General features: G+C 34.2%; 1 protein-coding gene across 9 annotated transcripts in view; it reads right to left on the reverse strand.

The window, feature by feature from the left end:
- LOC131532423 (inactive dipeptidyl peptidase 10) overlaps positions 1–26,249 on the reverse strand; it is a 55,034-nt gene that overhangs the window by 21,704 nt on the left and 7,081 nt on the right. The window contains exons 1-10 of one of the 9 annotated variants that reach the window (XR_009268896.1): positions 19,182–19,474; positions 15,030–15,144; positions 13,657–13,752; positions 12,379–12,473; positions 11,208–11,279; positions 4,302–4,354; positions 3,646–3,727; positions 2,664–2,784; positions 2,237–2,391; positions 1,958–2,055 (exon numbers count right to left, since the gene is read on the reverse strand). Coding sequence is in view for 8 of the 9 variants with exons in the window: in XM_058764061.1 (XP_058620044.1) it covers positions 1,958–2,055; positions 2,237–2,391; positions 2,664–2,784; positions 3,646–3,727; positions 4,302–4,354; positions 11,208–11,279; positions 12,379–12,473; positions 13,657–13,752; positions 15,030–15,144; positions 19,182–19,256 (962 nt within the window). In the remaining variant the exon portion in view is untranslated. Of the gene's footprint in view, positions 1–1,957; positions 2,056–2,236; positions 2,392–2,663; positions 2,785–3,645; positions 3,728–4,161; positions 4,355–11,207; positions 11,280–12,378; positions 12,474–13,656; positions 13,753–15,029; positions 15,148–19,181; positions 19,475–23,590; positions 24,065–24,100; positions 24,303–26,249 lie in introns of those variants that run through there. The other 8 variants (XM_058764064.1, XM_058764065.1, XM_058764061.1 and 5 more) reach the window with 8 other exon arrangements.

Genomic DNA, 26,249 nt, shown 5'->3' on the forward strand with positions numbered 1-26,249 from the left:
AATGTAAAAAAAAAAAAAAAAAATGCACTAATTCTATTTCAGCTAGTTGCTAAAAAATATTCTAACTTACTCTTATGTAAGTTTAACCTGTACTAAAATAATTGAAACTGAAAAAAAGAATACTAAAAAAATTAAAACACTGAAATCTATAACAGTGTCTCAGTTATAGTAAAATAACACTGCTCCCCTAGATTTTTACTTAAATGCATTACAAAACTGACAAAAAAATGTATTATACTTTTTTTAAAATATTTAATTTAATTTTAAAATTAAAACTAAAAATGGATTATTTTATCTAACATTTATGTGTGCAACAGAACTTTTTTATAAGGATAGTTCATGAATACATTAACAGAATTCCTTTTTTTTTTTTTTTGTCAACTACAGTACCATTTAAAAAAGGATAGTCCACACAAACATGTAAATTATGATGACTTACTAACACCAATTTTTTTTTGGTACTATAATACTACGGAAGTCAATGGGACCCAAAACTATTTGGTTACCAATGTTCTTCAAAATGAAGAGGACATAAGGGTGAATATAAATGAAAGAATTTTCATTTTTGAATGGACTAGAGTAGAGGTCACTAGAGTATTGTGATGTTAGCTTAGAAACATGCAAAGTGAAGAGATATTGATATATTATAAATAGGTTTAGAACACAATTACAAGACTTTTTAAACAGATATGTTGGCCCTGTGTAAGCACTTTAATGTTTCCCATGTTTAGTTGGTTAAATTCCTTTTCAGTATTTACATTTAGTCACCTAGCAAACACTTTTATCCAAATCAACTTGCAATGAGGAACATTACAACCAATATTACATCCTTACTTTATGTTTGTTAACAGATTGTGATGTTTAATGCTGCTATTTTGGCCAGGTCTCTGTAGCAAAATGAGACTTTAAACTCAAGGGACTAACCTTGTAAAATAAAGGTTTAATTAAATCATGCTCTGGGGATGATTTTTCACCAGGAGGAACTGAAAAGCCGATTACCATCAAGGACAAAAATCAGCCTGAAAGCTATGCTTGGAGTGAAGATTCATTTTCCAGCAGGACAAAGACTCAAAGCACACAGCAAAAACAATGAAGAATGGCTTAAATACAGAAGGTTGGTATTCTGGAGCGGCACAGCCTGAGCCCAGGCTTGAATCCAATTGAAAATCAGCAGTAAGACCTGAAATTGCTGTCCACCGGCATTCTCCATCTAATCTGGCAGAGCAGAAGCATATTTGCGCGGAAGAATGGCCAATAATTCTACAATCTAAATGCGGAAAGCTCATGCCGACAAACCAAGGATGATGCAGGCTGTACTTTTTGCTATGGAACTATGTGCAAAGTAATAAAGGGGTTTGGGGAAAACATTTTAAAAAATCATAAAAAAATTTACTATTAACTACAACACTTTATCATTGCAAATGTAATAAAACCTTCACTGAGTAACATCAAACCCCTCTCAATAATCTATTGCACAATGTTGCCTCAGAGCAACAACAACCATTTTCTTCAGTTTGCAAATGCATGATGCATTTAAAACGCCAATAAAAGGTTTAATAATGAAAGAATTACTTTGAATATTTTTGTCGCACTACATCCATTTTGAAGACTTATTCTGGCATTATGCACAGATTCAGACGCTCATAAAAGCATCTGTTCATATTGTTCATCCATTAAAAACATAACTCGCATAAACTTGATTTTAAAACATTCAGTGTCATAAATTAATTGCATATCATGAATTGCGTAAATGTATTTGTTGCCTACAACCAACAGTGAAATGTATACAAATCATTTGCAATGTTTTTAACATTATAAAAGTTTTTGCTTAATAAACATGCAATAGGCATTTTGCCATGTTTTTAGAAGGATATTAAAAATGAACACCTCTATATCCATAGCTTGTGCACTGCATCTGCATAATTGTGGACACACAATCATTAAAGATAAACGTCACCTGCTGTTGTGGGAGTCTGGAGGAATCATCTCTAATGTGTGTGCTGGACCATATAAATTCACCACAAACAGACTGACTGATGGGATTCTGGAACCCGCCTGTACAGAGCAAATTATTTTAACATTTTCAAATCAACGACTAAATGCTCTTGCAGTCTATAAATAGTGCATATATTTGCATTCATGATTCAATATAAACTTTTACTGTGATATCGGATTCATTTTGAGGTTATTTCATCTTGTAAAACAAAACAGTTGGCTGCATGTCCACTCTTCTTACCTTCGGATACGGGTAGAGGACATTAGAAGGGTAGATCCCGCCCAGGAAGTGATGAATCTCCATAAAAGGAGTTGCTGAGTTGTTAATAGACAGATAAGCCAGGCGCGCACCGTCTTTTGCCCACCAGAACGCAGGATATTTCAGCAGTATCTCCTCTAAATTTTAATAAGGTAAGACAGAAATGAAATTTTGATGAGGCTAATTAACCCATACGTAGACCTACGCTGATTATCATAAATCTCATTTACCTATCTCATTGTGCATTTATGAGACCAAATGAGATAATAATCTCTTTGTGAATACTGCAGTGTCTTCAAGGGGTTGTCAAAATTGTCTCAAAGAAACACATAAAATTAAGGCGACTCATTAAAGTGATGGACTGCAGTGAGAGTGTTTTGAAGGGGACAAAACGTCCGAGATCACTGACCCTCATAGGTCCAATCAGACAGTCCATTAACTACCATTCCTTTTCTGCCTGTGGCTGTCAGACGCATCGCTTTGCTAGAAACATCTGGCTTGTAGTAGATGTCATTTTCAAAGACATAGACCTGGAGTCAACAAAGAGACACCGCCAGCATTAATATAGTGAGATGAAGCCATAATATTAAAGATTTATAAGGATATTCAAAAATGAAGAGGGCTGAGTGCATATAAACAATGAAAATTACAGCTTGATGTTTTAAATTTAATGCTATGGCCAATAATTGTCTGAAGAAATAAACAAATAAAACACTAAAATCAAGAAAATCAGTCGTTTTAAATGCTAATGAATTTAGCCATCAAAACATTATATACAGTATGAAAATGGATATTCACTTTGAGATTTGTTATGCACAATTGAATCATTTTTTAATAATTACATACACTAATAATTAAAAGAAAACTAATATCATCCAATGACCTAAGTCTGATCAAGTCATTAAAAAAAAATCAAAATAATAAATGAATTTAAATAATATAAAATATATTTTTGTTTAATTTGATTTAACTAAATTAAAGAAGTTTGAAATGTTCATCATTAAATAATGCCAGCTGTTTTACATAATTTTTTTTTAAGTTTGCAGTCTGGCTTATTATCATAAAAAAAAATCATTACTTGAAATAAAATAACCATTACCTTAAAATTAAGTCATTACATTTTAAGTCATACTACTAAAATACCTAAAACTAAATAAACTAAAACGTAATAAAAAATAATATGGATATATGTATTAAAAAAAACACTAAAAAAAATGTCAAAAAGATGCAACAAAATTAATAAACGCTACCTAAAATTAAAATGACAATAGTATATCAATGATACAGAGCAGTAGTCAGTATAGTACTCCATTCCGAACACAGCCTGAAAGTTCATTTTAAGGAGGCTCGCTATAGAAAAACAGGCAAAGATGCGGTGGGTTCATCCTCACCAACTGGTTCCCTTGAGGTCCCCATGCTGCATACTGAAGTACAGCTGTATCCTCCTCTGATGGGGTGAGGTCTGTAATCTCCCTAAAATAAGTACACAAAAACACGCGCACCCAGATTGAACAAGATTGAACTGTTACTTCACGTGCATTTGAAGCACTACACGGTACAAATTCGTCAGGTTCTGGGTCATTTTTAGAGTGGCTCGTAAAAACAGCACGATGCAGATGCTGAGTTAATACAAAATGAAAGTGAAGTATACAGAGAGGCAGGGGTCTGGTCATGCAATGAAACCACAGTTAAGGCTAAATGATCTGAGAATTCTGCCAAAACAAGCAAATGGGCTTCAAGACATTTGTTAAAGTTTTACTGCTGTTTCACAACCACAAGCAAAAAATCTCAGGCTTTTATCAACAAACAGAACATGGCAAATCCCCGTCAGGGCATTCAATAAATTGCAGGTTAGTGTAAAAACATTTCATCCAGCAGAGACCTGTCAACTCCAGAACAAATAGTACCTTTCCATACTTTTAAATATTCAATGCCTGATGGATAACGCTGGATAAAAGCACAAATGCTGAGGGACCTCTGGACTGGTTTTTGGTTGTGCACATGCCCAGTGCAGGCCATGCAGAGAGGGACCTCCGTCTCTACCTACCCGCTGGCCACTGTGAAGATTGCAAAGGATGCTGTGAAGGACTGTGAGAATACCTGGAAAGGGGCAGAGGACATGGTAGATCCCTAAATTGTACACAAACACATCTGCATGTTCGGAATTGCATACTACTACAGTAAGCTTTCTGTAGTACACTCTTAAAAATAAAGGTTCCAAATGAGTGTTTTTATAGCGATGCCATAGAAGAACCATTTTTGGTTCCCAAAAGAACCTTTCAGTAAACAGTTCCTAAAAGAAGTACATTTTAAAAATCTAAAGAACCTTTTCTGCATTTGAAAGGTTCCATGGATGTCCAAGGTTCTTCACAGAACCATTGATGCCAATAAAGAAACTTTATTTTTTAAAGTTTGAGTGTCTTGTGGCCACATTCAAATTTACAGTACGCATATGAAATTTCAGGATTTCTTATTTAGACCTTAGACCTTAAGAATGCAATGCGTTCAACTTGACCTTCCATTTCAAGAGTGAAGTTTGTTTGTATTTTTGAAAGAAGCATTTATTTGATCAAAACTACAGTAAATACTGTAGTAATATTGTAAAATATTATTACAATTTAGAATAACTTTATTCTGTTTAAATATGTGACCCTGGGCCATAAAACCAGTCATAAGGGTCAGGTTTTTTTTTTTTCAAATTGAGATTTATACATCTAAATAAGCTTTCCATTGATGTATGGTTTGTTAGGACAATATTTGGCCGAGATTCGACTATTTGAAAATGTGGAATCTGAGGGTGCAAAAAAATCGCCTTTAAAGTTGTCCAAATGATGTTCTTAGCTATGCATATTACTAATCAAAAATTAAATTTTGATATATTTATGGTAGGAAATTTACAAAATATCTTCATGGAACATGCTCTTTTCTTAATATCCTGGCATAAGAGAAAAATTTATCATTTTGACCCATACAATGTATTTGTTGGCTATTGCTACAAGTATACCCGTGCTACTTATGACTGGTTTTGTGCTCCAGGGTCACATATATTTAAAATGTAATTTATTCCTGTGATCCAAAGCTGAATTTTCAGCAGCCATTACTCCATTCTTCATTGTCACATGATCCTTCAGAAATAGTTCTAATTTGCTGCTCAAGAAACATTTCTTATTATTATCAATGTTAAAACAGCTGAGCTGCTTAATATTTTTGTCAAAACTGTAATGCATTTTTCTTTCAATAGAAATTTAAAAAGAACAACTTAATGCATCCTAGCCAAATTAAATTATTACTTTATTTTCTTCTTTAATTATTGAAAATAAATATTTAAAAACGCAATATAGTGAGACCAATGTAGCCCAATGCTATATATAATTTTTTTTATTTTAAAAAAAAGAGCCTGTATTATTCTATCATACCATTTTAAACAATAGTCTGTGTATACTGTGTAGTATGCAGTATGCTTGAATTCCATTCTGAACGAAGCACGCGCTCACATTCAGTTTGTACCGCTCATTATCTCTTTCATTCTCTCACTGCATGACAACAAAACTGTGGATTCTGTTTAATGGTTCATTTCAATTTCAATTTCAAGCTTCATTCAGCTGATTCATCTGAGGAGCACCGTGAACAAAAGAAGCAATTCTTTTGAAAACATTTGAATTTATTTCACAATCAGAAGCTGGAAGGGATGCGGCAAGGCTTGACTCTTATTAGAACAGTACATCACATGTATGGGGTCATATGACCGAATGATAGCGGCATCTCGAGCAGCGTGATCATTGGGGTCAATATCCCTCAAAAAAAAAAAAAAAAAAACTGCTTGCGTAACATCCACATATCAGCTTGAAACGCCCTCCACTGGATTAGCACATCAAAGATGACCTAAATCAATAGAAGTGTCCTTTGGGCCTCTAAGGACAATTGTGCATTTCGGCAATAAGGCAGGATAGTATATTACAATGCATTTGGCTATATGAAGATCTATTGATCAGTTAGGTCTGTAATGATTCATATAAAATTAGATGTATTGATTGCTGCAGCATCAGAAAAGTACGCAGTGTGACGACAAGCTTCAAACTGCATTCGTTTCCCAAAAGCCTAATAGGATTGAAAGTCATGCCCTGCACTGCATACTAAAAACAGAACAGCCGACTGTCGCACTGTCTGGTACTCTCTAGCAGTAATGTTAAACAACTATTTCATTAGCATGAATATTTGAGGCAGATATTGTTTTTGAAAGAAATTAATACTTTTATTCAGCAAGGACGCATTAAATTGATCAAAAGGATGCACTAAATAGATCACAGTTAAAAAAGATTTCTATTTCAAATAAAAGCTGTTATTTTAAACTTTCAATTTATCAAAAAATCCTGGAAAAAAATGCATTAGTTTCCAAAAAAAAAACAAGCAAACAAAAAAAAAACAAGCAGCACACCTGTTTTCAATATTGATGAAAATTTTTTTTTTTTATTGAGCACCAAATCTGCATACACTGCATAAAATACTTTTCTTACTCAGATTTTTTTTGTCTTGTTTTCAGCCAAAATATCTAAAAATTCTTAAATCAAGAAGGATTTTCTAGACAAGTAAAAATTATTGTCTTGTTTTCAGAAAAAAGCAAAATAATCATATTTCAAACAGAAAACAAGATTATTTTGCTTACTCCATTTGCAGATTATTTTGCTCGTTTCAAGCAAAGACTCACTTAATTTTGACGTTTTTTCTGAAAACAAGACAAAAATTGTGTCTAGAAAATCCTTCTTGATTTAAGAATTTTTAGATATTTTGGCTGGAAACAAGACAAAATATCTAAGTAAGAAAAGCATTTTTTGCAGTGTATTAGAATGATTTATGAAGATTATGATACACTGAAGACTGCTTAAAAAAATTAGCTTTGCCATCACAGGAATAAATTATATTTTAACATATATTAAAATAGAAAACAGTTATTTTAAATTGCAATAATATTTCACAATATTATTTTTCTGTATTTTTACGTTTTTTTTTTTTAAATCCGCCTTCTTTCAAAAATATTTAAATCTTACTGACCCCAAGCTTTTGAACAGTATTGCATCTCAATATTAAAAAGACAGACATAAGATTGTGTGGCAGGTGAAAGTTGCAATCTCAAAAGTGTCTAGTTCTGAGTTTTAACACATTTTCTCTGAGCACATAAGACTGTGTGTGTTGATTATAGGAAAAAAAGATTGTGGATTCCTGCTGTGAGTCATAAATTCTCTTTTTGCAAGGATTCACAAAATTAATATCCATATGGTAAACAGTGGAAGAAATATTGCTAACGTGGGAATCTGCATCATTGTGACACTGGCATAGTAATTGCACTAATTTGCTCAATAACACTGAGCGCAGTACTGATGCCCACACAATTCTCAGTGCCAAAAGTGCAAGATCTGCCCTAGTTTGCCTTCCCGCCTGCCTTTTTTCCATTCGTTCTGTTCTCTGTTCTCGCTGACTGTAAAATCTTTTGATTCATGTTCATCATAACACGTCCTCCTCTGCGCTTTCAGTCTCAGGTTGCCCTGGTTCACAAAATGTGTACCTCTTCATTTCTGAATCTCTGTGGATCCTTTAGCTTTATTCCTTTAACTTCCTTCCTCCTTGGCTGTGACTTAAAAGTTATAGTCCACCCAAAAAATGAAATATCTGTCATCGTTTACTCAGCCTTATCCGAAATCCGAATGACTTGCTTTTCACAGTTTTTTCCAGTTGCTTTTTCTATGCAATCACAATAACTGGAGCTTTCAAGGTTTGAGTAAAGATATACAAAAATCACGATGTTGATGTTCATTTTTCTTACATCTTCTCATAGTCGCATTTAGCAGATTAGAGCTTACTGATAATATAGTATACATTTTACAACAATGCAAGCAATCGAGCAGTTAAGATTTGCTATACACACACACACATATATATATATATATATATATATATATATATACAGTATATCCTTTGCGGTATATATTGTTTTATGTAAGTGTACTGAATGTATGCAGGTAAAGTAGGATGTACTACATAATATATGATAAAAAGAAGCAGATGGTCATATATGACTGTACAAAGTGTTTTGAAGTCATAAGACAGCTTTGTGTAAGAAACAGATCAAAATTTACAATGTTATTTGCTGATAATTTTTCCCTCCAGCGAGCTGTTAACCACTGTGACATTGAGTCAGTGAGAACTTGAGAATTGTCTGATTCATGAAAGAATCATTCAGCTTTATTTCCCAAAAAGCATTTTAAGCCTAAGAAGATCACAGTGAGCATTGGTGCCAACAGTTTTGATGTTCTACTGCTTTTAGGAAACCAAGCCAAGACTAGTGTTGTGAACCAGATCAACCAGTTCATCTGATTCAAAAGCCATTCTCAAATCAGATATTACTATTTCTCTAATGAACTCTTATGAATGATTTAGATGTCAAGGTATCAACGTGTTTAGTAAATAATGACTTTTGGTCTATTTCTTACACAAAATCTATCATATGACTTGGAATAAAGACTATGAGTCATATGAAATATTTCTGTGATGCTTTTGCATCCTTTTAGAAGTTCAAAAGCCTTCATTTGTGTTCTACAGAAGAAAGAAAGCCATACATGTTTGGAATGACATGTGGGTGAGTAAATGATGACTGATATCTTGTCTTTGGCTGAATTATCCTTTTACATTTTACATTTCCTATATCTCAGTGTCTCTGAGTCTTTTGATTTGGCTCAGACTATCCCTCATGCTGTCTTTGGCAATTTCTATTTCACTCTTTCAATACATGTTTTGCCTTCACCTTCTTTTCCTTTACAACACTCGCCTTCCTTCCCTGCCTTTCCCTTTTCCATTTTCATCCTTCCCTTTTATATTTTCCTATCTCCCTCTTTCCCTATCTCCCAGTTTCCTTTCCAATCTCTCCGCACACATTCACACATCCCATTCATCCCGTCTCTATGATTGATTTCGATTGGACAGCGTGATCTAAGGGCGACTGCAGATCACATCATTTTTATCCTCGTCTTCTTCAGTCGCCGTAATCCCCCCCCCCCCCTCCCTCCCTGTGTGATTTCTGTGCTGCTCTCAGTTCAGTTACTTGAGCCGCAAACTGCCTCAGTCAGCACATAATCTCTAGAGATAGTGGAAAAAAGGGGGGGCGAGAGATAAAGAAAGAGAGACAGCGATTGTGACTAGAAGAGGTGGAGAACTAACACAGAAATCCTGTTTCCCTGCAGATATGACCACACAGATTGGCATCATTTATCCTGTAAAACAGGAGCCAATATCAAAAGAAAGAAATTATAAATTCCTGTTTTAGGACCATTTTTTTCATGATAATTCAGCATATTTTTCCCAATTCTCAAAAAAAAAAAAAAAATATATATATATATATATATATATATTATTTAAAATGCATAAAAACTAATTATATATATATATATATATATATATATTATAACATTTTCTTTTACTCCTGCTTAATTGGGGCTTGCTTAATCAGGGACACTGAGTAATATAAATTAAATAAATAAATATGATTCACTGTACAAATTTTGAAAATAAGGTAGTGCTTAATTGTGTCACAAAATTAATGTCACACTGCAAACAATCAATAATAGATTTAAAATATGCATTACTTGATATTTTACTTATGCAAAAAAAAAATTTTTTTAATTATTTTGGGATGAAATGTCATTCACTAGATTGCACCACATCACATTTCGAGACAAATACACAATACAGAGCCTATTTTAATCAGCAACAAAATGCAATATTCACAAGAGACGTCGAGAGAGAGAGAGTGCGAGTGCAATTCAGGAGAGGGAGAATATGGTACTGTCAGTGTTTTCACTCATTGCCTGTTTTTTCAGCTTTACCCTGTTTTTTTCTCTATTACTCATGTCTACGCCCTGTTTCATCGTCCTCCTTTGAGAAGAGAGAACACCACTGCAGAGATGATTATTTTCTGAAGAGGAGGTTCGGCAGGGGGATAAGAACTACAGATTGCTGTGGTTACTCAGACAAATAGCCTACAAGTTGTTTATTTTCAGCCTGTTACTAAAACCTGCTGTAATCACAAAGGCTTGCCCCAGTGTGATGCTCATTACAATTCAGTGCCAAGCAGCTCCTCTCCTCTGTTTCCACCTCTCCCACTGCCTGTCTGTATCCCTCCTTCTTTCTTTCTGTACACCCCAGCTCATCTGTGTTAGAATATTTTATTCCTTCCACGTTTGCTGTGGATCGTAGCAGCGTTCAGTGTTGAACATGCTGCAGAAATTATGAACGATGTAAGTGGTCTCTCCTGCCTGTCTGAAAAGATTTTGTCCAGTCCAGTAGATAAAAGACGTAGTTCACTCTCCTAACAATGGCGTACAAAAATGCATGTACAATCAATTTGTGCACAGCATCTTTCAGCTTTTGCTATCTTTGTGTGGACAAAATGAACCCAAACTCGTGGGGCTAAATAATATAATTTTAGTCTAATTTACCCATGTAAAATCCAATGTTATTATTTTAGTGCTATGGTTAAAATAAAATAAATAGAGTAGGATTTAAATATAAAATAAAATAAAATAAATAATTGGAGTAGGATTTAAAAATAAAATCTCTCCTGAATATTACAAAAGACCTTTTCTATTTACAACTTTTACCCTCTTCAAAAACGCATTATTGTGATATCTTCCTCTAGATAATAAGATATTAAAATAGCATTTCTGATGATCCTAGCAGTTCTTGCATGATAATTAAAAGAGCATATAGGTTTTTAAATATAATAAGATATGTGACATTTAAAGGACATGATATATCATATTTACATACAATAGGCAACACTTCATAAATCATTAAGCGATTCTGTCAAAATCCCAACTGGGATATGATTCTGCATGGTTATGGAAACAATAAAGAAAATAATAAAGAAATCATCTTTTTCACAGTGAGGTAACGTATTACTCACATGTTGGGTATTATAAGCCATAAGGATGAACTTCTTATCAGCTGAAACCTGAAACCTCATGGACTTCAGATCCTAAAACAGAATAATAATAATAATAATAAAAAAAAAACACTTTAAAATAATAATTTGAAACTCATAAGCTCAATTCATCATATGCATCTATAGCAAGCAATCAGTTACCACAGACAACAATTTTCCTCGTCCCTCAGTTTGATTAAAAAATAATCTTAAATTATATTAAAATTCATATTAGATTGAAGTCATTAATTTTAAATTAGTTATTAAATAATTACACTGTTTGAGGCCCATATATTTTATATATATTCACGTTTATCTTGGTGCAATGTCTTACTCCCTAGTCTTCCCTTATATTATATTATTTGATGCTTCTATATTTTCTATTTTAACATTTATCTAGGTGAAATGCTTCACTCCATAGACTTCCTTTTTAAATGTATTAACACAAATACAATTCTTATTTATTTTAGAAGCGTTTCTGTGGAAATCAGCAAGGCATTGAACTCAACTTGTATTCTTCCCTCTAAAAAACCCTCAGCTACAAACCATGAATGCAGTAAGTGCATTGTGGGTAAATGTCATTGGGGCATAAAGCCAACGTGACAAGAGTAACAGTGTTGACAGTGTTGGGAGGAGAAGTATCTGCCATCTCAACAACATTTCAATGAGCATCTGAGGCAATGACCCATATATGTTTCTCAGTGTCACCCAGCCACAGCGTTCAAAGGGTGGCCCTGCTGAAACAGTCTCTTTGAAGACGCATGCTAAGGGATCAACTGGGGAGAAGCGCAGAAAATGGGAATAAAAGACAGAGCATTAACTGTCGAGCTTCTAAAGCCGAAAAGCTATTTGCTCTTTCTCTTTGCTCATTTTTAAGCGTTCTGATTCTTTCTTCAAAGTCGTTCAGCTACCAGTCCATACCCTCTCTCTTTCTACGGAGTGACCCATTTGTCAGGTTCCATGAGAATGGAGCTAATGGAGTTGTACGTCTTGTCCTGCTCACATGCCTCAAGGGGGCTGTAATTCTCCAGAGAGCTGCTTTACACTGGTAGTTTGAGATGAGAGGAAGACTATATGTGTGTGTTGGCATGGCCTTTATTTACTATGTTGCTGTCTTTTATGTGAGTGCAGGCATGGGTAAGTATCCACTCACCAGGGTGCTGTTGTCCAATAGCATGGTGGTTAGATTGGTGCTGAGACTGTGGATTAAAACGTGACCCTCCCATGTGCAAAGTGACACCTCGTTCTCTGTAAAACACACAGATCAACATTCAGTAGCTGAGCTCCAGACTGACCTGCAGCTAAACTGCATCCTAATTAGCATATTTTGAATATGCATTAAGTGTACTGTATGTACTTCCCTGGTGATGGAAAAGTACACTAACCAGTACGTACCATTAATATTTTTATCCAGCAAGGATGCATTAAACTGATCAAAAGTGAAAGTAAACTCATTTACACTGATACAAAAAATCTATTTCAAATAAACGCTGTTCTTTTTAACTTTCTATTTGTCAAAAAAACAATATATTACAGTTTTCAAAAAATATTAAACAGCACAACCATTTTTAACATTGATAACAATAAGTATTGTTTTTTAAGGGCCAAATCAGCATATCAAAATGATTCCTGAAGGATCATGTGACACTTAAGACTGAAGTAATGGCTTCTAAAAATTCAGCAAAAAAAATAGAAATGTTATTTTAAATTATAATAATAATTCACAATATTAATATTTTACTTTATTTTATTTTTATCAAATAAATGCAGTCTCAGTGAGCATAAGAGACTTTTCAAAACATACATATATATATATATATATATATTCAAACTTTTGAATGGTATTACTTTCAAGAAAATCGCCCTAAAATTACAACTTATATAAATATTACTTTATAAAAACCTTACTTGCAAATGAGTCAAACTGCATATGAAAATGGGGCAGAAGTATGTATTTTAAAATCAAAATCTTACACACTTCATCTTTACACTGAAATACTGCGAAGGTAACTTTGGCATCCCATTCCTTACAATTTTACTACAAAAAAAGTCAAAAGAGAACCAACACAAACACAAACAAAGGCGTTGTGGGCAATATTAGCCCAAAAACATGCAGAGATGCACACTTTAAATTTGAGGTAATATACCGTTCAGTCACTTTAAGAATAATAGTATCAATATATTAGAATTTGGGATGCAGTAACCCAAATCTTGCATGCTATATGATAAAAACTGAATGTGAATTGAAATGCAGCCTGAATGAATGCCTTAAATCAAACATTTTAACCATTAGTAGAAAAGCACATTGGTCTCCTGTTGCATTTGAAGACAATGATATGTTGCACTGCAGGAGCCCTAAATGTTCACGAGCATCAAATCAATGAATTTAAACCATTCCATTAAACACTGTTTATACAATAGGAGTTTTCACCATTTAGCCACGTCGCACATGGGTCATGAACTCTGAAATCCTCGCTCTCCAGGTTCTCCAGAGTGAGACGAGACAGCAGCATGAGGTGAGACTCATCTGAAATACAAGATCAAGCAGTCAGTTAAGGACAACCACAACTCCTGAGAAAAAATTGTGTATGTAACAAGAATGTACAAGATTATTTAACAAAATCAAAATCTTGATGCTAATGATGCAATGCAGTAGGCTGTAAATCAATAGGGAACACTTTACTTAAAGCCTTATGTATAATGTATTATAAAGGGTTATTAAAGGGTACAATGCATTATAATTATTTATAATGTGCGTTGTAGTACAGTATATCTTGTAGCAAATAATTATTACAGAATTTAAAATGCATAGTGTAACAATGAAATGATAAGTGTTATAATATATTAACTGAGGTTACAATTATTCATGAGATTGTACAATGCATTATAAGGTGCTTTATAAGGCATACTGTAATTAATGCAATAAATCTACTTTTATAAGGCATTATATATAAAAGTGTTACCAAAAATAATAACAAAAATAAACAAACTTAATTAAATTGTGGAAAGTGTTTCCACATGTTTTTTGAGATGCACTCAGTATTTTCTCCCTTAATAAAATTGTTATTATATTTAAATGTAAACTACATATTGCATTTACAAATAAAGTTAGCAGCCAAGTGGTTTTATTTTCTGAATATGGAAAAATAAAAAACATATTATTGTTTAATGCTCTGTTACACTGGGATCTAGAAGAGCTTCTGTTATGCTGGACACTCGCCATGTGCCAACTCAAAATATAACAAAAACTCTTATAGTTTAGATAGTTATATTCTGTATATCCCAACATAACAGCACAAACAAGTCTGCCTTTTCTCATCTTGCTCAAAAATGAACAAAATAATGACTTAATTTCAACATTTACTCTCCCTATCCAGTCTCCCCCAAAGCTTCCTGGGAAATATAAAGGCTCAGTGAACAAAAACAAACAAAAATTGTGTAGGTAGTCAGATTAAGCAAATGTCAGATTAATGCAAATGTATTAAGCAAAGTTCTGTTATAGAAAGACAAAAAATATTTGTTGCACAAACTCATTTTAAAGCTAAACTGAGCAAGCAGTAAAAAAAAAAAATCAATTTTGAGTGTTTCTTGCTTTGTTTCTGCTTGTCTTTTTGTATTTTTGTTTATGAATGGATGTCTTATATATGAGCTCTCTGGCGCTCACATAAATCCTCTATAATCTTCTGTTGTTTTCCCATTTCTCTTTTTTCACTTATTGCAGCTGATCTCACATTTCTCTTTCTTTATCCTTGGCTTCCATTTGATTCAATTTATATTCATTTTCTCCTTCAATCTCCGTCTTACCAGGTGTGAGCAGAAAAATTGAGAGGGTGACCAGAGACATGACCCCCAAGATGACCACCATGGCAATCCCAATTCCCTTCCAATTCCGAGGAGGTCCTCCCGTGCTACCGAGGTCCTGCTCAAAAAACAAAAGTAGCTACGTTAACTTTTCCCCTCTCGTACACACAGTCTCTGCACCGCTGAGGGAGAATGTATTAGTGCTGCCTCATTTGCACTGCCTCAGAGCAGGGATTTCATGTGAGACTTGTGTATCAGTGCAGCAACCCTCCGGGGGAGAACCAAAGGACCTCACTCTGACAAAAATCTGTGTCATTTAGAGCGTTCCTTCACAAAACCAGCAAGAAAAGAATTCCTCAAGTGAAAAATGAGAAGCTAATTGAGTCTCATATTTCTGTTGTGTCTTAATTTCCACCGAATGGTGCCTCATTTCACCTATAACAGCTTTATGTACGTGAAAGTCTGTGTGGGGGTTTCATTTTCCGCTATGCGGGGAGGCGAGGTTGGTGTTTCAGGGCTTGGAAGCATGCAGAGATGCGTTCTCGACTGTTTTTCGAAGCTGAATCCACTGCAACAAAGCCAAACGGATGAGACGAATGAGAGTTCTCTCACAGAACAGTATATTAGATGTGTTTTCAGCTTCCAGAATGCCTCTGTGACAGCCAAGGCTGAAGAAAAAGGCTATAGCGGTGTATCTGACGGGCAGGTTGGGACGGTTACGAGACCATCAGTCATAATCAGGAACAATAAACAGCCACTTCAAGGCTAGTGGAAAATCACTACTGGTGGCAGAGAGGGGGGACCGAGGAGTAAGTGTTTACTCATTGACTGTCCATAAAACTTAGTCTTCATTATCTCTGTGTCTTATGTTTGTGGTTTCAAAGGGAGAAGCGAAGCCACCGCTTCTTACCTTTCCTCAGGGGTAAAGGTGAATGAGAGATCTGTGTTAGTAGAGGGGGTGGGATAAAACTCATAACTTTGCCAGCCAGCATCCTGGCAGACTTAACCTCAGCTGTCTCAGAACAAAAAGAGCACCACGAGAGCCGACTGCCAGCCATATCTCACCTAAACACCTTCTGACTGGCTGATAGCTCTGTATACACTATTTCAGTAGGTGTAAAAGCTGATGTGAATGTTTATTTGCCGTTTATATCAAGCCCTGACTATTTTTTTTTTAAATAAAACCGAATTAAAGCTGCAAGAGAATGAATTATGTATATCACACAACTGTTTTTACCTTGTAAAGCCAGATGTATGAAATAATAGTTGTATGTCTGGCTTTACAGTGCAATCTGATGCAGTTGTTATTTATATGGCCAAAAATCAATAAGATCTTTATATATGCATATAAATGCCAGTTGTCACTCTGTATCTCTATCAAAAATATGTCTTAGTAGATTTCATATTTAAATTGTTATGTTTGAAGTCTGTTTTTATAGTGGAAGTAAACACATATAATGGAATGCAATACAGTGATGATTGAGAGAAGTACAAAGAAATGTTCTTCAAAAGCCTGTGGTATGACTTGATACATTTTAAAATGATTTAAATGATGCTATTTATATTTAGTAGTTGCTAAAAAGTACAAGCTATCAACCAGACAATCAAACATATTTACTAGACTGAGGTTTTTATAGGGTACAATATATAATGGCTATGTTCAGAATGGAATACTAGTTTACCGCTATGCTGTATAATGCCTACTTTTATAAAATTAGTAAATATGGTAAGTTAAACAACAAACATTATTCCATTTTACACATTTAAAACTGTAATATGCTACAGTGTCACTTAACCTCATCACTTTTCATGTTTAATACTTCAGGTTCATTCATCGCACTGGAAAGTGAAAGTCAAGTTGAGCGCATTGCATTGTGGGATACAGTATTCAATGCAGTGTACTCTCTATATTGACAATTTTGGTAAAAAGAGTAAGTCATCTGAATGTTCTATGGCTGAATTCAGAAAAGCAGACTAGCATACTACTCCTACTGTTTCAGTCATATCTTTTATATGGCAGAAATGAGATTATGCTAGTATGCTCTTCCAAATTCATACCATTTCACAAACTTATTTGTTTAGTAGGCAGTATTTAGTGTACACTGTGCAGTATAAGCAGCACACTAGTATTGCAGTACGTTTGGAAAACTTGTTTGGTAACAATTATTAGAGGCACAAATATAGCTTTCACAAACTTCAATATTAAAGTGCTGACAATTATTAATATTTTCAAACATATACAAAAGGAAATTAGCAGGTCTGTTTCTGTGGCCTAAATTCACAGCTTCAGAAAGTCTAATTAGAGGCTCTGAGTTCTTGGATGCCGTTCATTGTTGTGAAACAAAAAGATAACTTCAAAAGCTTCAGAGGTTGCCAGCATGGATTCTTGCCAGGGGCTCATTATTAATAGATCTTACTGGCTGCTCCACACAATTAAAACAGCTGCTGATAGTGTCTGATAAATCTATCTGCACTCGTGCGGCAGGATTAAAAAAAAGAACAAAATTGGCATCTTTTCACATTCCTCAAATCTATAATACTTGCGCTTCAGAAAGTCATTCCCTTACATCAAGGAGATCCACAATCAGCTCAAGGCTGAACTTACTCATTATGTGAACCAATAATGGTCTCAGATGAGGGTAAAACACTGAAAAAAATACATACATTTCTTGTTCTCCAATAAAATGCACCGTTCAAAAGTTTGGGGTCATTGAGATTTTTTATTTTTATTTGAAAGAAATGTATTCTTTTATTCAGCAAAGACGCACGCATTTGATAAAGCGTGACTGCAAAACCGTATTAAAAAAGACTTGCAAATAATTATCTTGAATTAAGCATATTTTTCTTAACTGGAAAATTGTTTTACTTGTATTAAACATAAATGTAACATCATTTAGTGAGGTCTAACACAATTTGCACAGTTGGGTAGAAAAAATAAACTGGAAAACAAGACAAAATACTGATTAAGCTGATGTTGATTTTGCTTTATAAGCTTGTGACCCACTCACACTCCTCTATAAAGTTATGGTGGCAGCCACCACAACACAATTAATGTAATTTGTTCACACTGCTGAGTACAAGACTGACACTGTTTTCATTTTAAAGGCGTCTCTCTCATTACGGGCTGAGAGCCCAGTTCTTTCTATATTAAAGCTTCATCAGCTCGGTTCCCGCAGGTCCCCTGAGCTCTCAAATGATACTACACTCCCAATTAGGATGACTGTTTTGGGAAACAGGGGAGAACCCTGCATTACAGATGAGAGAGTACCATCAGACTTGTATGTTAATGCATGATATATTGGGAGAGAATTCCCCATCTGAGGGATGCAGTACATGTCTTAACCTCCAGATTAGTGATAGATATGTCCAATTTTTATGATGACAGTTAATCACAATAAACATATTAAAACTGCTGAAAATTCAGCCAAAACTACTATTTTTAATTCAGGCCTACTTTAATTTTATGGCACTGCCTTTTTTGGATAATCAAGTGAATGAAATACTGTGATGCTGCTGACGCAGGAGCCACAGGAAAATGGACTATTTTACTACCTTTCTGGGCCTTAAACGTGGCAATTGGTTGCTGTCTATGCAGAGTCAGAAAGCTCTCGGATTTCATCTAAAATATCTTAATTTGTGTTCCAAAGATGAACGAAGGTCTTATGAGTTTGGAACGACATAAGGGCGAGTAATTAATGACAGAATTTTCATTTTTGGGTGAACTAACCCTTTAAATCAGATTCATTCTCTCTATTATAGACAATGGTCTTTAAAACCCCATATTCCAGATCAAAAGTTTTATGATTCTGAGAGCCACTATGAAAAGAGAGGTGACAAATAGAGCCATGGAGAAAAAGCGACAGAGGCTGGCCTTCAAAAAACCTGGCACTGGTGTCAAAGTGACACATTTTCGGCCGGGCAGAGTCCCAAGCAGACAGATTTCTCATTGTATTCCACTCAAGCGCTCAATTCAAAGAGCAGCGCCTCTACAAAGCTGTCAGTCACATAACTTATATCGTGCCACTCCTGCAATGCAGAAAGCAAGGCTTTCGCGTGGGCGACAATCTCATCAGAGATGCTCCCGTGCAATAGGAGGGAAAGAAACATGTCTAGAGGTTCGATAATGTACATCACGTTAGAAAAATCTTAACGTACCAAACACCTCAGAACTAGCAGAGGAGATCGATACCAAGGAAAGCGAGGAGAAGTCCAGCGGGAAGTAATTAACATGAGAGCGGGGAGCTAATGTGAGCGCTCTGAGAGCAGCGTTGTCATGTGTGAAGATTTTCCTGGAAGCTAAAAAACCTGGGTAGAAGGGTGACCTGTGATTCTTTGGGCTTAACAGGGCCTGTAACAGATAGGTTTATCAATGGGAGTTGCTGACATCGATATCTAGTTAATATCAGCAAAATGAGATACAAACAAAACTGATGAATTGAAAACTTATATATCAACTTTAAGTATTTTTTTTTTTTTTACCTTGAAAAATGAGTGTAAAATGGCCAGTGTTTTTCCCCTTGCAAGTTTCTTTTGTAAATTTGATACGAAATTCCGCGAAAATGGCGGATTGATTTACAGTAGCAACAAATGCACGACAGTGAACTTAACTGTAGGGGGCTCCAAAGTCGCAAAATACACAAAACTACATACAGTTGGTTTAATGAACCCATTAAAAATGAATATGAAAAATGATATATTGTAATGACTTGAGAAAGTTATCCTTTAGCATTTTCATTCCAAGGCAGCAGGTCAGCTGGCCTTTTAATGCTGAAATTGATTATGGGAAAGTGCTGTCCTGTTGGCAACACTTTTCATACTTTAATAGTCCTTCATAAAATGTGCCATTATATTTATAGCAGACATTTCAGAATGAAAACAAAAATGTAATTGAAAACTATCAGTCTAAAAACCAAAGAATTTTTCACCATGGTTCAAACCATTACTCTTATTCCTCTTATTCCTACAATTCTCTCAAAAGTACAACTGCATCTGTTCCTAAATAAATTATGATTTGAAAAGAAATGCGTGTGAAAAAAATGAATGAATGTCACAAGAACATTATTAACTATTCATTTTTTATTTTAACAGGTTGCCATTTCCTGTGATCTGGATTCCATGAGAAAACTATTTTACAAGGTGCTGATTGAAGTCCTAAAATGTGATTTGAGCAAAAACCAAAAGGTAGTCAATTTGCCAAATGTAAAATAGTTACATATTGCCATGAGATTGTGGAATGCTCAGAATGAACTGTAAAAAAAAAAAAAACTAATCATTTCAAATATCTAATCAAAACTGCTTTTGAATGTAACTGTTTTTGATCCTTATATCAATCGGTCAAAGGTACAAACTTAGCAACAATCTTATATATGAACGCTACTCCTGTCAGAAAATTAAAAGTAAACACATACATCTCACTGATGTCTGAGTGTCTCACTTTACTGATGTTTGCCATTCCAGCTGGAAAACATTAAATGAAGCAACAGTGCAATTTTTCACTCTGCTCTCTAGAGATTCTGGCCGCTTCCATGGGGACAGAGTAATTCATAAATGAGACTCATGGGAACCTCTGAACTACAGTGTTTGGCCATGATGAAAAATCACTTTGAGCCAAATCACAGAGCTAATAAGATGCATCTGAGCTTTGCATAATTCTGGAACATATGGCGCAGTCCTGTTAAGCAAACTTGAAGGCAGTCTTTCAAAACCCAGAGGGCAAACAAATGACCTGCAATCCCATATATATCAGCTACAACTGGTAAATGGATGCATATGAAATGAATATTGACAAATTCATTACACTGAAGCCACGCCATGTCTAATTGTAATGACTGATGCTGACTGAATATGATATCCATAAAAAGTGCCCCCAAATGTGTTATTCTGTCAATGTGTTAGCTATTGATAAACGAGGAGCATTAAATTGTTGAATGTCTTTAAAATAGTTAGACAGATACCATACTGAATGACACATACTGAATGATAACAAGCATTGAACACAACTGGTTTGTTTTGCTGTACAAAGCTGTTTCAATTAGAAAACATCTCCAGGGGCAAAGGATAAAATGTCCATTCACTTTACTGACAGCAACTCTTTCTTCTTCTTTGGAAGATTTTTTCAAACAACCCACATTAAGACAGACATAATTTAATCAACTGCAGCACCACACTGACTGCTGCCAGGAAATAATTGCTGTTGTTATGCCTAACATCTCTCTCACACACACAATTCAAAAACCACCTTTACCAGAAGTTACAGAAAAGAAAACAGCAGCACAGATTTGAACAGTTGTAGTCTATTGTGGAGCTTCTATAGACCTTATGTTGCTTCGACCCATTTTCAGCGCTATGTTCGTTGTCTTCTTTCTTCCGTTTGCATTTCCACAGCGTGAATTTGTTATGACATCCGGTTCGAACATTACAATGAACCTTAACCTTTGTTTAACCTACAATAAGCAAATCCACTTCACCAGCTAATTACTCTTTCAGAGATAAAGCTACTCCAAAAACGGAAGTTCAAAGACAAAACTGAAGATGGCTGCATAATTGTTTTTTGCATAAGGTCTTGCAATATCCCGAAACATTCACCTGCGTGGAGGAAGTGAACAGGTGATAGCCTAAAATAAACCAGAATCTGTATCCCAGGAGCACCAGAAACTTAATTATGCAAGACATTTCTCGGATTTTCCCATTCCCCTTACCAAAAAGTAGTATACTTCAAGTTAATTTTTATTAAGTATACTTAAGTAAAGTTAAAGTATATTTTTAAGTCTACTTTATGTAGTAAGTATACAAATATCAGTGTACTAGTAGTATACTTGTAAGTGTACTATTTCAATACTCATTGGGACTAAATTGGCCCACTTTCTAGTATATTCTTTTAAGTATACTTTAAGTATAACAGTAGTAAACTTTGAGTACACAACTAGTTTACATCAATGTTTTTAGCTTGTACTGCAATTATACTAAAAGTGAACTTATAGGTATAGCCTATTGAGAGTTTACTAATTAAATACTTGTAGTAGCATTTTTAATACACTTTGAAGTATAGTCTCAGTAAACTACTAGTTTAGTAGTTTTATACTGAAAGTATACTCGTAAAAAATTTTAAGTGAACTTTACGTCATACTTTAAGTATACTACTATGTCCTTATTTAGGTATTAATTTGTATATATTTTGTTATATGCTATATGAGTGTTATATGAGTATCTGCTTGTAGGCAGAAACATTTTATTAGCTTCATGCATTCTTTTTTTAAACACTTGAATGTGGGTAAGTTTCATAAATAAAAAATAAAGAAATAAAAAACATTTTGAACAAAAAGTTGAAAAAAGACTATGAATTGGATTCAGAATGATAATCAAAACGTAAATGGAGTCAATCAACACATTTTATTCCATAATGTTACACAGTTTTTGTGCTGTTTTATATCTGATGATGGTGTTAGATTACAAGTGGAAGCATCTGTTGTTTTTGGTTTCTTCTTCACTTGTGTTTTTTTGGAAATTCTGTACAGCAGATGTGTACTAGCGCCCCCTACCATATAACAATGAAAACACAGATTCTAGGAGCACAAGTAGAGCTCAAATATATTTAGACTTTTTCTAAGTACAAGTCAAGTATACTTAAATGTAATTTTAAGTATATTTCTGAGAAGTACATAAAAAGTAGACTAAAAGTGTACTTTCCTATTTTTTAGTTTAAAAGAAGTATACTAATAGCACACTTGAATAAACTTCTTTTTCGTAAGGGTCGGGACAGAGCTTTCACATGCAGTTCACATTTTTTTACATTTCCATTTGTTACATTTGTTAGTGTGCACTTTCTCATGCATTCACGAACATGTCTAATGTTTGCGTGAAGTTCTTACATTTTGTAAAGATGAAGTGCGCTACACAATTCCTGCACTACTACTGCTACCAAACGGAAAATAATAATAAATGACTGTTTTCAAAGAAGTTTAATTAGGCTATATTGATTGGCCAGTGTTTTATGATAACGAAAACTAAACTAATACCTTTTTGTTAAGAAAACGTAGGCTATTAGAAATGCAATATAGCTAAAACCTAAACTAAGATAATTCTCCTATGAATCCAAATATTTTAAAAAGCCTATCATTTAGTTTTTAGTTAGAGAGAGAGAAATTGTTTTATAGTTTTCGACAACACTGAAACTAAAACTCCAAACGTCAATAATCTTGTTGACAGATAGTCCCAATTAAACGTAAATAATTATAATAAAGGTCATAAAGTAAAAACTGAAAAGGATAATGAAAATAAATAAACAAATAAATACAAAACATCAACAATCCTGCTGATAAACAGTCCTAATTAAAGGTTAATAATAATAGTTATAATAATAAAGTAACAGTCATACAATGCAATCTAAACAAAGTTAAAAGGACAAAATAAATCAACAAAAAAAAAGTAAAACATAATAGCCCTACACAGATAGTCCAAACTAGAAGCAAAAAAAAAGGAAACTAGAATTAACAATCATACAATGAAAATTAAATTACATTCCTAGAACAATGAAATACTGAGAATAAATAAACAAACATGCATACATAAGAGTTTTCTTAGCCTTGTAGAGAAGAAAGTATTTTTTCAAAAAATGACACGCTTCACCTTTAACAGCATTAAAAACAAGATCAAACTGAAACATTCTGTCTCTAACAGCGTACTAACCAACAAAACAGACCAACTGTACAGTCATAATGACCTCCTCTTGATGTGAGTTCAACACATTGGTGCCAGACATATGGTGAACTCCATATGCTCAGCTTCCGTGACATTATCCAACCCAAAAACACTATTCCAAGACAGCCTACAAATTGTAACCCCCTGTGTGCAACTTCGTGTCACCAGCAAATGTAGCGTAACATGATTTCTCCTCTAAATTACATTCTTTAAATATTGAATTCTATTATTTTTTTCATATTTTTAATGCCTGCTGTTGGTATCGAGTTGCACTATGTTGCTATGGCACTCTTTTATACTGCTCCCGCAGAAGCTGTCACTGGCCGGATGGGAAGGATGTCATAACACGAGGAGGTGGAGAAAAGGCACCTACAGACCTTTCATTATCCATCCACCGAGCAGCTCTGGTCCAGAGTCATGACAGTGTTGGCAGTGCCGCCTCTGTGTGCTCCCGTAGCTCCCATCAGAAAGTCTTACCGCCCTCCTTCACTTTTCAAACAGCCCACAGGTCCTCAGCTTCACAAAGGACCCCGTGGATGTAGCACGACAGCCCCCGCAAACCTGTCTCCCTCATTCTAGCTACAGACAGGAAAACATCTCAGAGTTGGTGTTCAGCATGCCACTGACTGAATCATACATGTCAAATGACTATGAGTAAACAAGGGTGACACATTTATGAGCTAATGTGACTTGAAGTCTCTTAAACAGTTTGTTTTTGTGTCAGATTTACACATAATGAAATGAAAAACATGATCAAATACACCAATGATATTGTATTAATAAAAAATGTATAAAAAATAAAACCTCAACAATAATATATATATATATATATATATATATATATATATATATATATATACAAACACTTGGAATAATTAAGTTCTTTTTACACATTTGAAAAGAAGTCGACATTTGAAAATGTTACATTTATTTGATTAAAAATACAGTAAAAACAATAATATTGTGAAATATTATTAAAATTTAAAATAACTGTTTTCTATTGTAATATATTTTAGAATTGAGTCACTGTTGCGTTCCTGTCTGACCTTATTTGGTAGTTCCTGTTCTTATTAATTAATCATTGTTCGTTCTGTTTCACCTGTGTGTATTAGTTCCTGTCTGTTCCTTAGTTCTTGGTCCGATCTACTTTGTTACTCGTTGTTTGATTTTGCTCCTGAGTTGGATTACCCTGCGTTTTCAGTATTAAACTTGATTCAAGTGAAGTTTGAGACTCCTGCGTTCTCCCTTGCTCCGACATTACATGACACATTTATTCTTTTATAGCAACGCTAAATTTTCAGCATATTACTCCAGTCTTCAGTCTCACATGATCCTTTAAAAATCAATTCTGCTGATTTGCTGCTTAATTATTAGCAGTTATTATTGGTGCTCAATTATTAATGCTAGTTCTTATGATCAATGCTGAAAACATTCTTACTGTGACTTTTAATCAATATAATGTGTCCTTGTTCAGTAAACGTATTCATTTTGGTTTCTTTTTTATCCCAAACTTTTGAATGGCAGTGTATCATGCTTCCGCATTCCATGTATGTATATTATACTTTCTAATAATATACATTTTATGTAGTATTTTATATATTTTAATTCTACTTTCTTTTATTTATTTAAGAGCGAAAGATTATATCAGAGCTTGATTTCATACATGAGGAATTGATTGGATGTTAAAAAGTGGGTGTTACCTATCAGTTCAGAGCCAGAGCAAATGTAAATTTACTAAAATAATAACTAAACATTATCCATACTTAAAGTCTCTGCATATTAAGCTGAAAAATGATAATGAGAATTTTAACATTGAAAAAAAGACACACTTCACCTTTAAGTAAATGTAATTAATTTTACCCAGTGATTGCTTATATAATTACATTTCAACACCATAATGTAGAGTGTGACCCAATCCTCATTAGACAATTAAATGATTTAGAGGAGTCATCCCCGAATACAAGCAAGCGTTGTACTGTGTGACAGGGTTCTACATTTTGCCTTTACTTTGGTAATGGGAGGAAGCTAATTCCCACAATTCATTTTGAAAGATGTCACTGCACGCAAATTGTCTGACTAATCACAGCAATTTAAGCACTAACCGCTGAATACAAATATAAATGGGCTTGAGATGTTTTCTAATAAAGAGTGGACTGGTATTGCAATACAGTGAGCTCTTAGGAATGTTTATATATATATATATATATATATATATATATATATATATATATACACACAGTACATATCGAATATATATATACAGTGGGTACGGAAAGTATTCAGACCCCCTTAAATTTTCACTCTTTGTTATATTGCAGCCATTTGCTAAAATCATTCAAGTTCATTTTTTTTCCTCATTAATGTACACACAGCACCCGATATTGACAGAAAAACACAGAATTGTTGACATTTTTGCAGATTTATTAAAAAAGAAAAACTGAAATATCACATGGTCCTAAGTATTCAGACCCTTTGCTCAGTATTTAGTAGAAGCACCCTTTTGATCTAATACAGACATTAGTCTTT

The sequence above is a fragment of the Onychostoma macrolepis genome, chromosome 23 (genome assembly GCF_012432095.1).
Source record: "Onychostoma macrolepis isolate SWU-2019 chromosome 23, ASM1243209v1, whole genome shotgun sequence".
Taxonomy (NCBI): Eukaryota; Metazoa; Chordata; class Actinopteri; order Cypriniformes; family Cyprinidae; genus Onychostoma; species Onychostoma macrolepis.